Source organism: Meleagris gallopavo, chromosome 10 (genome assembly GCF_905368555.1).
Source record: "Meleagris gallopavo chromosome 10, MGAL_WU_HG_1.1, whole genome shotgun sequence".
NCBI classification, from domain to species: Eukaryota; Metazoa; Chordata; class Aves; order Galliformes; family Phasianidae; genus Meleagris; species Meleagris gallopavo.
In genome coordinates this window covers 21,322,774-21,334,288 of record NC_139413.1, presented here as the reverse complement: position 1 = coordinate 21,334,288, position 11,515 = coordinate 21,322,774, and the positions used below count along the sequence as shown (strand labels likewise).

Below are 11,515 nucleotides of genomic sequence, written 5' to 3'. Positions count from 1 at the left end.
CTGGCTCGTGGCTTGAGGAGTGGCAAAAAGATTGGAACCCATTAATTTTTTACCTCTCAGTTGCAAAAGAAGTTACAAAACAGTGGCCTTATAATGAGTAACAAGTTGTCCCCGACCGTATGCATGCCCTGGGTGAGCCATGATGGGTTTGGGATGGGCAGTGGTGGCAGGTGGATGGTTGGACTAGATGATCTTAGAGATCTTTTCTGACCTGAATGATTCTATGATGCAGGGATGCTGTGGTTGCTCAGTTTGAGGCGTCCCATTTCTGAGGAGGGCAGCTGTAGGTCTGGGCAAGGGCAGGGATGGGGATTTTGGGATGAACCCAGGCGGACTCTAACAAACAAAACAGAGCAAGCATAAATGAAATTTATTGTTGGAAAATCTTAATTAGATTTTAAGCCCCAAAGGGAGAAAAGTGAGGTATTATCTGACGCAGCTAATGAGTGTTAAGTGTCTATTGTTTTCTTTCTTGTTTACCTTTCTGTGCTGGCTGATATGGCCTGGATCCTCACCTGCGCTGCCGTAATTAGGATATCTCATCTCCCACTGATAGGGCTGGGGATGCTGTTTGTAGCACAATGCTGCACCATCCCTTCCAGATGGAAGAGCATGGTAAGGAAGACAGTGTCCTGGCACCCACTGCACTGACCCCATGAGCTGGGGAATGCCCTAGGGCCCCCAGCAGTACCTGGAACCTTGGGGTCATCAAATCACAGAACAGCTTGGGTTGGAAGGGACTTCAAAGATTATCTATTACCAATCTCCTGCCATGGGCAGGGTTGCCAACCATTAAAATCACCTGCTGGCCCCAGGTGATACCACTAGCAGAGGCACATTAATTCTGCATTACCCTGAGGATATGTAAATTATTCCAGGTGGTTATTCCATTATTCCAGCAACTGAGGGGTTGCTGTATAGGGTTGAAGTGTTGCAGAATGGGAGGTTTGTTCCAGCCTCGCCCCACACAGCGCAGCCTTGAGTTGATGTCTTGGTGCTGGGCTCCGAGGGATTTGGACCTGCAGAGCACAAAGGGAGGTTTGGCACCTCTATGTGAGTATCAGTGGCAGAGCACGTGGAGGGGACTATCACAGCCCCTTGGGGTGCTGCCTGGTGGCATCGGTGCAAAGGGGAGCGGGGCATGTGTGTGGGCAATGGGGCCACAAAGTTTTTGGTCTTGATTCAAGGTACCGAGAGCCAGGAGTAAAATACCATCCATTGTTGGTTCGTACACCCTTAGTAGCCAAACAAACATCCCTGGAGCCGGTCCTTATCACTTTATTACACCTGCTAGAGTGAATAGATTAAAGAGGACAGGGGAGGGGGGAGAAAGCAGAAGAATCCAGGAGGAAAAAAAAAAAAAAAACAGGTTTGGGGATTGTTAATTATTCTCTGGGGTCTCTAATCTTTAACTGGCAAACAGCATCGCTAACTGTCTTAAAGCCCCTCCTGGAACATCCTGATAATAAGCCATCTGCATGAAGGCACCCCGTTATCTGCCCTCCTCCAGCCGTCTGTGACATGGCTGGAGTGGGAGATAATGGATGTGCGGCGTGTAATAACGACACGTCATTCATGATTATCGGCCTGATACCCAACCTTTTAGCTCCATTGTTTGTGCATCGAAAAAAATAAATAAATAAAAAAGGGGAAGGGGAGGGAGGGAAAGATGGGGGGGGAGAAAAAGGGATTTTTGTGCCGTGTGTACAGTCTAGAGCATCTTCCTGCTAAAGGGGCCGACTCTGGTGGCATCTCCCTGAGGGGCTGTGGTACCTGGTAAGGAATCACCCATCCGGATGATGTATCCATGGTGATGGATGGAGAGGGATGAGGCAGCACAGAATTGTCACTGCCTGGCAGGAGGTGTTGGGGACAGGGCTCGGGAGAGAGGTCTCCTGCACTCTCTCTTCGTGCTGCTTTTCCAGCGGGGTGGTGGAGGAGGTTGCGTTGCGCAGCCTTTTTTACAGGAAAGATGTCTGATGGAGGTGGCAGAGCAGAAAGACCAAATCATTTCCCTGCACGTAACAGCTCAGCCCCTCGAGGATGTGGGATTTTATTCTTTCAAAGCTGGGGGGAGGAGGAGAGCTGGGGCAGGTCTCTGAGAGCAGGGTGAGCCCGTGGGTGCTGCAAGGGTGACGGCATCAGCACTTCTATCTGCGTGCAGCCCCTGTGCCTCATCTTCCTCGATGCTCGCTGCGCCGGGAACAGGCAATGACTCGTCTTCCTGACCCTAACAGCCCTCCTGCGAGCCCATACGCAGTACCAGGCAGCGCTGCGCTCAGAGCCAGAAGGGCAGATTTGGATTTTTTCCCGGTTCTTTCAGTGCCACCCAGCGGAGCTGCGCGGACCTGCAAGCTGAGCTGGGGAAAAGGGGGGGTCCCACGGCCGCCCCTCGGCCCCCAACCTCATGGGGTGGGAATAGAGAACCTCCCCGTGCCCTCCACTAAACCCTTCCGGCACCGCTCTCTGATGGTGGTTTTTGCCTTTCACTCGTGTACTGAGCGCTCAGTTCTCAGCCCGTACAGGAAAAGTCTTGGGACCAACCCATGCTTTGTTTCTGCCCGTGGATTTTTTGTCATTGCCACCACTGCTTTTGTTCTGCTGCTTTCAAAGGCAGCTTGCTGCGGTTATTTCCTTACCACAGAAAAGCTAACGTGGTGCAGGGCAAGGGCTTGGCGTCCCGTAGCACGGAAGGGCTGCAAGCTCTCTTCTCAGGGGATAAAATTCCTTCAGTAGCATTTGTGGCTTGGAGAAATGCAATGCCAGGGCTGCACCCTCCTGCACTGCAGAGCAGTGGGTGCAGCTCATTCTCAATGAGGCTCAATTGGCTTCTTCCTCTCTTACTGACTGTAGGTGCAAAAACATCCAGGGCCATACTCCCAGACCACCTTGGCAAGGCTTTATTCACAATTACAGGGGGATGAAGCTAAGATCATGTGGTGCTTAGGGCTTTCTCGAGGCTACCCAGGGTCTAAGCACCCCCAGCTCCAGGAAGTTCAGCGTCAGGTTGGGAAAACCTGCTGGTCTTCATTTCTGTAATGCCAGGCACAATGCCAGCCTGCAGCTCATCAAGGCAGGGCTCTTCCCTGAGCTTAACATGGAGGTGCTCAGATAGAAATCTCAGCAGGACAGGCTAGAGATGAGGAGAACGCAGAAGATCCTTGCTAACCTTCCAAAAAAAACCTCAGCTGTGCTTTTCCTGCTGCAAGGAGGGGACTTGAACCTGCTGGGCACAACGTGCTCAGTGCAGGGTTAGTGTGGGTGAGACATAAGGTGGGTCTGGTGCGTATCCCCCTCCCCAGCCCTGGCATTCAGGAAGGCTGCAGGTTGGCACCTCTGAGAGGAGAGTGGTCTTTGGGAACTGCTTGTGCCACCTCATAAGGTCAGTGAATCTTTTTCAAATGCAGGTGGATGCCGCTGCTGGACTTGAGGATGAGCTGCTGTGTCAGTGTAGGAGGCTTGGAGGCATTGGGAAACAGCTCGAAGCGGAGCAGGGTCAGTGCCAGAGCCACCTTTATCTCATTCATAGCAAACTGCTGCCCAATGCAGTTCCTGGGGAGAGGACAAAGGTTCAGATTGAAGCCTGCAAGTTATGAGACCCGCATCCCCAGTGCCTTGGGTGCAGGAAGTGCTCAAGAGCTATCTTGAGATGGCCAAGCCAATTTGACCCAGGGGTGCTGAGGGGATTAGGCTCAGGAGCACAACCCCATGCGTCTATGAGGAGGGAAAGGGATGAAGGATTTGCTACCTGGGTCCTGCAGAGAAAGGCAGGAAAGCGTGCGAATGCCTATGTGCTGAGTTCTCAGGAGAAAACCTCAGGGGATCAAATACCTGTGGGAGCAACAAAGACCATTTGGTCAGCACTGGCCTACCTATGAGCAGCACCGGGTTCTTTGGTGCCCAAGGCAGGGCTGGAATGGCCTTTGCTGCTCCAGGAGAGCTGCAGCTGACATTCATTCATTCCTCTACAAAGCCACTGGATAGATGAAAAGAGGGTGCTGGTGGCTTTGCTGATCTTCCCCTTGGAAATATCTCATCAGAGCTGCTGAAGGCAGAAAGAGTAGCTCCATGTCACGTTGCATAAAGGCAAGCTATTAAATACCCTTTTCAAAGCCTTTGGGGTGTTTAGTAACATCATTGAACTTTACATTTGGATACAGACTGCTGGAATAAAAGACAAAAGGATCACCCACCCACCCAAAAATTTGGCATGGAGGTGCAAGCTGCCTGTTCAAAGACAGTGGTAGTCTGGGCTCTGAGATCATCTCCCCATTCTTGCTGTGAAGGTGACATACCTCGGGATCTTCCCACACATCCCGGTTCCTGTGAATACCGAATATGTTCAACGAAACTTGGGAGCCTGGAATTGAGAAAATATTCATGATGTGAAAATACTCATCATATGAAGACTGAAACCAAGATTGTTTGGAGGATGCTCTCCTTCCCTGGACTCTGCAGGGGCTGTGACAGAAGATTTGGCAGAAACATTTCCCAGCCTGTCAGTTCGGAATCCTTTCCATGGAAGAAATAACGGTCTCAAAGCTGGGCCCCACTCTGGTACTGATGGGTGAACCCCTACTCTTGGACACGGTCAGCATTTGCAGGATCTGAGCTCTGAACACCTGGTACCCTGTTGCGTGTGCCTGGGCCCTCGCCAGTAACCCTTCCAGGCTCAGTGAGTGTGGTGGCTCTGTGCAGCCTTTCAGAGAGAGAAGTAAAACTGGAAGCTCCCCAGCCAGCCCCTCCACCCTTGTGATGGACAGCAGCGGGAAGGATGAACACAAACCTTCAGGTAAGCTGCGCCCATCAGAAAACGTGACAGGTTTAGAGAGCCTTCGGGACACTGCAGGGACTGGTGGGAACAGGCGCAAGCTCTCCTTGATGCACATGGTGCTGTATGTCATCTTCCCCAGGTCCTCCCTGAAAGCAAACCAGGGCTCAGGCTGTGCTTGTTGGCAGCAATGGGGACACGAGATATTAAATCATTAATGTTGCAAAAAGACCTTTAAGGTCATCCAGCCCAAGCCGTCCTCACCGTGCCCACTGACCACGTCCCTCAGTACTACATCCCCATGGTTCTGCAACACTTCCAGGAACAGTGATCCCACCACCTCCCTGTGCAGCCTGTGCCAGTGCATCACTGCTTTTTTGGAGAAAAATTTATTCCTGATATCCAACCCGAGCCCCTCCTCTGGCACAACTTAAGGCAATTACCTCTACTGAAGAAAGCTTCAGGTAAAGAACTCAGAACTGCTAGCTCACCACTCAATGGTATCCCGTTTCCCCACGATCCCCCGGATCTCCTCCCTGCACCGTGCCTGGTGCTCGGGGTGCAATGCCATGCTGTACAGGAGCCATGAAATCCCGCTGGCTGTAGTGTCGTGCCCCTCAAACATGAATGTGTCCACCTCGGCACGCAGGTCCTCATCAGACAGGCCAACTCCATTCTCATCCTAGCAAAGAGGAGAACATATCATTCTCCTGCTCTCATTAATTGGGCTAGCTCTGCTGGGTGTTAAAACAGCCCTAGATGTTGAGGAAGAAGGACCTGGTTTGGTTTCTCTTGTATCTCCCTGTATATCAAGAACCAAGCCAGTAGAAATTAAATCCAGTGTATGTGAGAACAGAGCTGTTGGCTGCTGACTCTGCAGTCAACAGAGCTGGGTTTTATTGCAATACCAGCTCCTGGCCCTTCAGCAGGACAGCCTATTGCAGGACAACTCATTTGTTCTCCCATTACATTTTTCAGTAGTTTGGGTCTTTTTTTTTTTTTTTTGCTTTTGTTTAAGATGGTGGCACAAAAGAAAGCAGAAGCCCTACAAAAAGCAGTGAGCACAGAGTCTTCATCCTCAACACCAAATGGCAGAAACTCTATCTAGAGTTTCTGAAGACATCTGTGAAGGTAAAACTACAGAAGGGGAGGAGCAAAACCTCCTGAGAGGACTGCAGCCAAGGCTGCCTCCTTGTAACTTCCCCAGAGGTCTTTCTTTAGGTTTCTGAGAGCCCACACCTTTCAAAATTGGAATGTACTTGATGGAAATGAACAAGGAAAGTGAAATTCTGAGCTATTTATGTTCAGTCTCTGTATCTCACACATCTTTATTACCCTTCCTTTCTGTCCACCTTTCCCCAGGCTAGGAAATAGGGATGCTGGTTCAACCCTTGTGCCAAGGAAGTTCAGTCTATGGTGTCTGATGGAATTATTTCAAACCTTCACCTTGGTACAAAGAAGAATGTCCAGAAAATCCAGGTGTCTCTTCTTCAGGATCTTGTCTAGCTCCTTGTCATTGGAGAGCAGTATCTTTCTTTCTTGTATTACTTTATCTGTGTAGAAAAATGATCAATGTTAGATGCATCCTGCCAGACAGCTCACAACTCTTTGTTCAGCCTCTTGGACCCTGTTTAATTTGTAACTCTCTGACCAGCGCTTGTTGTAGCTGCTCCCAATTCGAGTGTGCAAGAGGTGCAGCTGGGAGAGCAAGGAGCAGGAATACCTGTGTGGGCATGGGCCCGTCTGCAGGCATCCTGAAACTCCCTGCTGCTGCGACTCAGGTCATAGAAGGCATCGTGGTAGGAGAAATTCTGTATTCTCTTGTTTATGAGGGAGCCCAGGTCGAAAACGGCTTTGATATAAGTATCTGAGTTGCTGTAAGAGGCCAAGAGCTGGTGTTAGCAGTGCGAGTGGAGTAAATAGGGGCACTCGTTGTCCCAGAATTGGGAAGTTTGTGTGCTGACCTCTGAGTCTGGCAGTTGGTGTTGTAGCTGAAGGCACATTTCATGATGCTGTCCAGTGCCATCAGGCTGACGTCTTCAAAGAGCTCTACTGACTTCTTCTTCTCCCATTTATCCTAGTGATGGAGAAAGTGTGAGGAGAGACAGACTTCCAGAGCAGACTCAGCCACAGTATCAGGTCATGGTTCCTGTCCCTGTCTCAATCCACATAGCTAATTATTTTCTCCAAAAAAAGAGGCCCTAATTCACTGCATATCCTGTGAATGTAACCAAACCATTCTTTGCATTTTTTTTTCCCCTGTGTTTACCATTGCCGGGCTATGAACAGATATTCAACTGTGGTTGATTTCAATGGGAAGCAAGTGAAAAAGAGAATAAGTGCAATAGCCAGAGGAAGCAATTTCAGAGAAACAAAACTAAAAAGAAAACTAAAGAAAAGAATCCCCCCCAAATGACAGAGCTCTAGGAACCATCTAAGTCTCTTCCCCTCTCTTACCAGCATCACTTTGACCGATTCTGACATCAGGGACACATAAGATTTCAGCACATCATAATGAAACGCTGGAGTGAGCAACTTCCGATGCTGAAACCATTTGGTTCCACCCAAGACCAGCAACCCTTTGCCTGTAGACAACAGAAACAGCCATCAGCTACTCCACTCTGCTCATGGCTCCAGCAGCCTCACTGCTGCTCGTGGCCAAGCAGCAGGTGATGTGCAGGGCCTGGGGGGAAGACATGCTACTCAGTGATGGGGACAACTCCAGTGCTAATGCTCACAGCCTAATCCTCCTGCTTGTGTACTCTGGTTTTAGGATGGAAAAAAGTGAAATAAGGGAAGATGAGAATAATGAAATGTGTGACGTGGCTGCTAGGGTTAATGGAAGAAAATTACTCACCGATCCATGGAACTAAGAAGTGATAAGGTACAGGAGGCTTGGGATCTGTAAAACAAAATAAAGACCAGGACAGTATAATGGCTAATGAATGCAATGTATCAAGAAAATTCAGGATAAATTGTCAGTAAAATCCCTCCTCTTTATCACAATGTAGGTCGCTCCAAAAGTAATGCCTCCTATTTATTTCCATGGAAACTGTAATAGCTACGAAAAAGAGCACAATAACACTGTTTGATAGAGCAAATTTTCAGATACAAATCAGTATTTTTCAACTCTGTCACCACCATTACCTGTGCATTTTTGTCAACAGTGAACAAGAAGCCCGCATGCCATGCCTATAATAATCGGCACCAATGGAGGTGACCCACTTTCTCACAGCTGCTAGGATGACATTATTGGTTTTCATCAGCCCAAACAGATGGAAGTCAGAAAGCACCAAATCTGGACTATACAGTTGGTGTGAGAAGAATGCCTGCCAAAACTGGCAACGTAGCCCTCTTGTACACTCTTCAAAGTGGCATGTGGCCTGGTATTATAGTGTTGCAAGAGAAAGGTCGTCTGCTTCTCAAAGTTCAAACCTTCAGCACAGTGTCATGATAAAGCAGTAGTAGTTTGGGTTCCAGTAAAACCAGAAGGATCTCTCCTTTCCTATTGCAAAGGACAATGCACATCACTGTACCCACTGAGGGCTGCATCTTGAATGTTTTCTTTGATGGGGAATTCACTTGTTGCCAATTGCCACTCCATGGCCTGCTGTGGTGACTTGGGCTTGTAGCTGTGAGACCACGCCTTATCAGTGGTAATGATGTGATTCAGAAAACTAACACCTTCAGTCTCTTTTTTTTGTTCAGTAGGTCCTGACAAACTTGCATATGGTATTCTTTCTGTTCCTGTGCAATCACTCATGGGACCAACATGGCGTAAACTTTGTAATATTCCAACATTTCCACCATAGTTCCCAATGCACTGAAGCTAATATTCAGCTCTGTATGCAGCTCCTTGGTTGCAATCCAGAGATGAACTGATTGAGACAGCCTAAATGTCACGGAGTGACAGCTGTGCATGGCCATCCAGAATGTGGCTTGTCTTTCACATTGCTGTCACCACTGCTGGAATGCACCACTCACCTCACTGTACTCACATCCACTGTTTGCTCTCCACAAACATTCAGCAAGCATCAGAGAATGTCAACAGGGGCCATTTTTTCTGTATTCAGAAATTCAGTGACACACCTTTTCTTTCTGTACGTACACTTCTGTGTCAAACTCAATTTTGTCATGCTACCTCTCTACTTTGCCATCTGTTGTATGGCAACAAAATGTAATGAAATTTTGTTGGGAAGGTTCAGCCTCTACTGCCATACCACCAACATCCTCTTCTGATTGTATGGGCCAACATAGTAAAATAGGAAGCATTACTTTTGGAGCTGCCCTTGTAGAATTAGTCTTGTTTCCAAGTGTAAAATGCTCTAATACTAGAGGTAGAATTTAAAAGTGATCTTCTACATCTATGATCTCAGCAAACATGGGAAAAACTGGGTAAGAATATGTGTGGAAAATAAACAACTATGGCAAATCTCAAAGCTGAGAAGAATGACTGTAAGTTCTTGGGAACCCACCAAGTACAAACAACTCCACAAAAAGGAGCAGAGAGAAAGTCTTCAGATGTCTTTTGAATTGCTGTGCCAGATGATGCACGTTCCTGCATTTACTAGGAAGCACAAATATTGTGGTGACTGATGCTGTAGGAGGACACACTTCCCAGGGAAGAGTGAAGGACTGTAATCCCCAAACCCAAGTGAAGAGAATTACCTCCTCGTCCAAGAATAGTCTTGGCATATTCAGGATGGTGGATTACTAGAGATGGCAGCACTGGTCCAAACCATCTGGGAAAGGCATATGGGTATTGTTCTCCCAGTGACACTACCAGACTTAACATTTTATCACCAGTTATCTGCAATGATAGCAAAGCAAAAACTGCATTCAGGCAGAAAAATAAGAATGTGCAGGGAGAGCACGTTTATCTTCTTATGGAAACTACATGCAAGTTGTCTCCTCCTGGGAAACAGAGAGAGCAGCTGCTGAGACAAACCCACCCCAGCTCTGTCCTTACCAGATGGTTGTGGCCATAAAGCCAATGCGCTGGGGGACCAGGAAATGCTTCCAGAGCTTTGAGGATCTTCTTCCTCTGCTGGTAGAATTTGACCACCTTCAGTAGGACAAAGATGACACCAAGCACCACAGACAGCTGCAGAATGATAGCAGAAGGTCTGGCTATGTTGTCCAGGAGAGACACCATGCTGGCCTGAGTCTGGGGTGCCCGACGCTGCCTTGTTCTCCCTGCTTCTCTTCTACAGCTCCTCCAGCAGAGCTGGCCAAGTGCTGCTGGTGCAAGATCTGGATGAGTTTTATAGCAGAAGTGTACCAATAAGCGATGTGTCAGCTTGACCCACAGCCAGAATTCCTACACTCCCTGTTGACCCTTTTACCCACTTGCAATAACCTTGATGGATGGAAATGGCTTGTTAGCAAACTCCCTGTAAATATTTACTTTTTCAGAAGGTTGTTACATCCCAACAGTGAGTGAAAATGCTTGCAGCAGCACAGAACTCCAGCTCTGACCCCTTCACATATGCCCAGGTAGATGAAAGATCAGTACTGGTAGTCCCCAGTGCACTCACACGAGGTGAGAAGCAAACAGGCTACTTCTGTTGGACTGATCCAGCCACCTTCAGCTGTAAAAACAGTGCTCTTAGTGACTGTAACAACACGCAGCTGGACTGTAATCAGAGGAACAGCCAAAATCTGACCAGCAGACGAGGGATCGTGGTTTGCTTTCCAAGTGATCCTATATAGATGAGCCAGGAGAGTTGACTCTGTCAATGTGTAAATCAAAGAGTGGGAGAGCAGCAAAAAGAGCTGCAGTAACACTGAGAGCATCTAGCCTGAAGGGGAGGGGTGATAATACGATGGTGTTCCCTTTACAGTTCTGGTGAGTCTCTCTTTCCCAGCCTGTAGGGCTGCAGGAGGGCTTGGGCTGAAAACTTGCTACTTTTGGCTGATTTCTAGGTGTATTGCAAAGACAGGGATCCCAGATGGGCTGAAATAACTTCCCATTTGGGTGTTTGGATATTATGAGGATCAAATGGGTCATCAACTGCTGGACCTGTTAGTTAACCTGCTAAAGCACTGAGGCTCCTGAGTTGTGTGGGTGTTTCTCTTTGACTTAACATGTCTCCAAAACAAGGGTCTTCAGATGGATAAACACCTTCCTTTATCATTTAGTCTGGCTTAGAACATACCCAATTGAAACCCATGTTTTCTGCTGGTAGAATCACTTTACTGAATGCACACAGCCCTAGTCAGAATGCTTGAGCCTTTGGGACAGAAAGTTTGTAAGAAAATATCCCACAAGGCTCACTCTCCAGGTATTACTTGACTCCGTGACAATATTTGAAGGTTAGTAAACAGGGTGACTTTTCCCTCAGCTGGCTTGTGAGCTGTTTGTTAATGATTGCAATGAGTGCCCTTGGTACGGGTGGTTTCATTTATTTCTCTGAGCTATCCACTCCTTGTGAGAGCTTACAGGATAAGCCTGAGGGCTTCTGGAGGGCACTTTTGCTTTGACTTGAAAGATGTCACATTTATGAGCTACTCTATGTCTGTTTCTGGGCTGCTAACACTCTTACTTGTCTTCCAGTGTTGTATGTAATACCACAAATCTTCAGCATTTCCCTAGAAAAAGTGCTGGGGTCCTTCAGCTAGGATAACTCAAGCTAACTGGACTCTTGTTAGCATGATGGGAAGATGTATTGCAAAGAGCTGCACTCCTGGAACTTCCTTTAAGATGGTGTCTGTTGTTCTTCAGGCTAGGAGAAAAAAGGAGGC

At 47.9% G+C, this 11,515-nt stretch overlaps 1 protein-coding gene across 1 annotated transcript; it reads right to left on the bottom strand.

The window, feature by feature from the left end:
- Window positions 1-2,877: 2,877 nt before the first annotated feature.
- LOC100538588 (cytochrome P450 4B1-like) lies at window positions 2,878-10,016 on the bottom strand. The gene is made up of 12 exons (XM_003208827.5): window positions 9,741-10,016; window positions 9,440-9,581; window positions 7,629-7,673; window positions 7,229-7,356; window positions 6,736-6,848; window positions 6,495-6,646; window positions 6,218-6,324; window positions 5,263-5,453; window positions 4,787-4,920; window positions 4,296-4,360; window positions 3,749-3,831; window positions 2,878-3,552 (listed from the first exon to the last, which is right to left on the bottom strand). Exons 1-12 carry the CDS (start codon window positions 9,924-9,926, stop codon window positions 3,384-3,386), a joined length of 1,515 nt encoding a protein of 504 aa, XP_003208875.1. The 5' UTR covers window positions 9,927-10,016; the 3' UTR covers window positions 2,878-3,383.
- Window positions 10,017-11,515: the final 1,499 nt, after the last annotated feature.

What these genes read in the sequence shown, in the direction of transcription:
- LOC100538588 (XM_003208827.5), bottom strand. Translation starts at nt 9,926, where the DNA reads ATGGTGTCTCTCCTGGACAACATAGCCAGACCTTCTGCTATCATTCTG. An exon ending in TTTATGGCCACAACCATCTG is followed by an intron (nt 9,582 to 9,740) that starts GTAAGGACAGAG and finishes CTATCATTGCAG; the next exon opens with ATAACTGGTGATAAAATGTT. An exon ending in ACATTCTTCTTTGTACCAAG is followed by an intron (nt 5,454 to 6,217) that starts GTGAAGGTTTGA and finishes CCTCTTTGCTAG; the next exon opens with GATGAGAATGGAGTTGGCCT.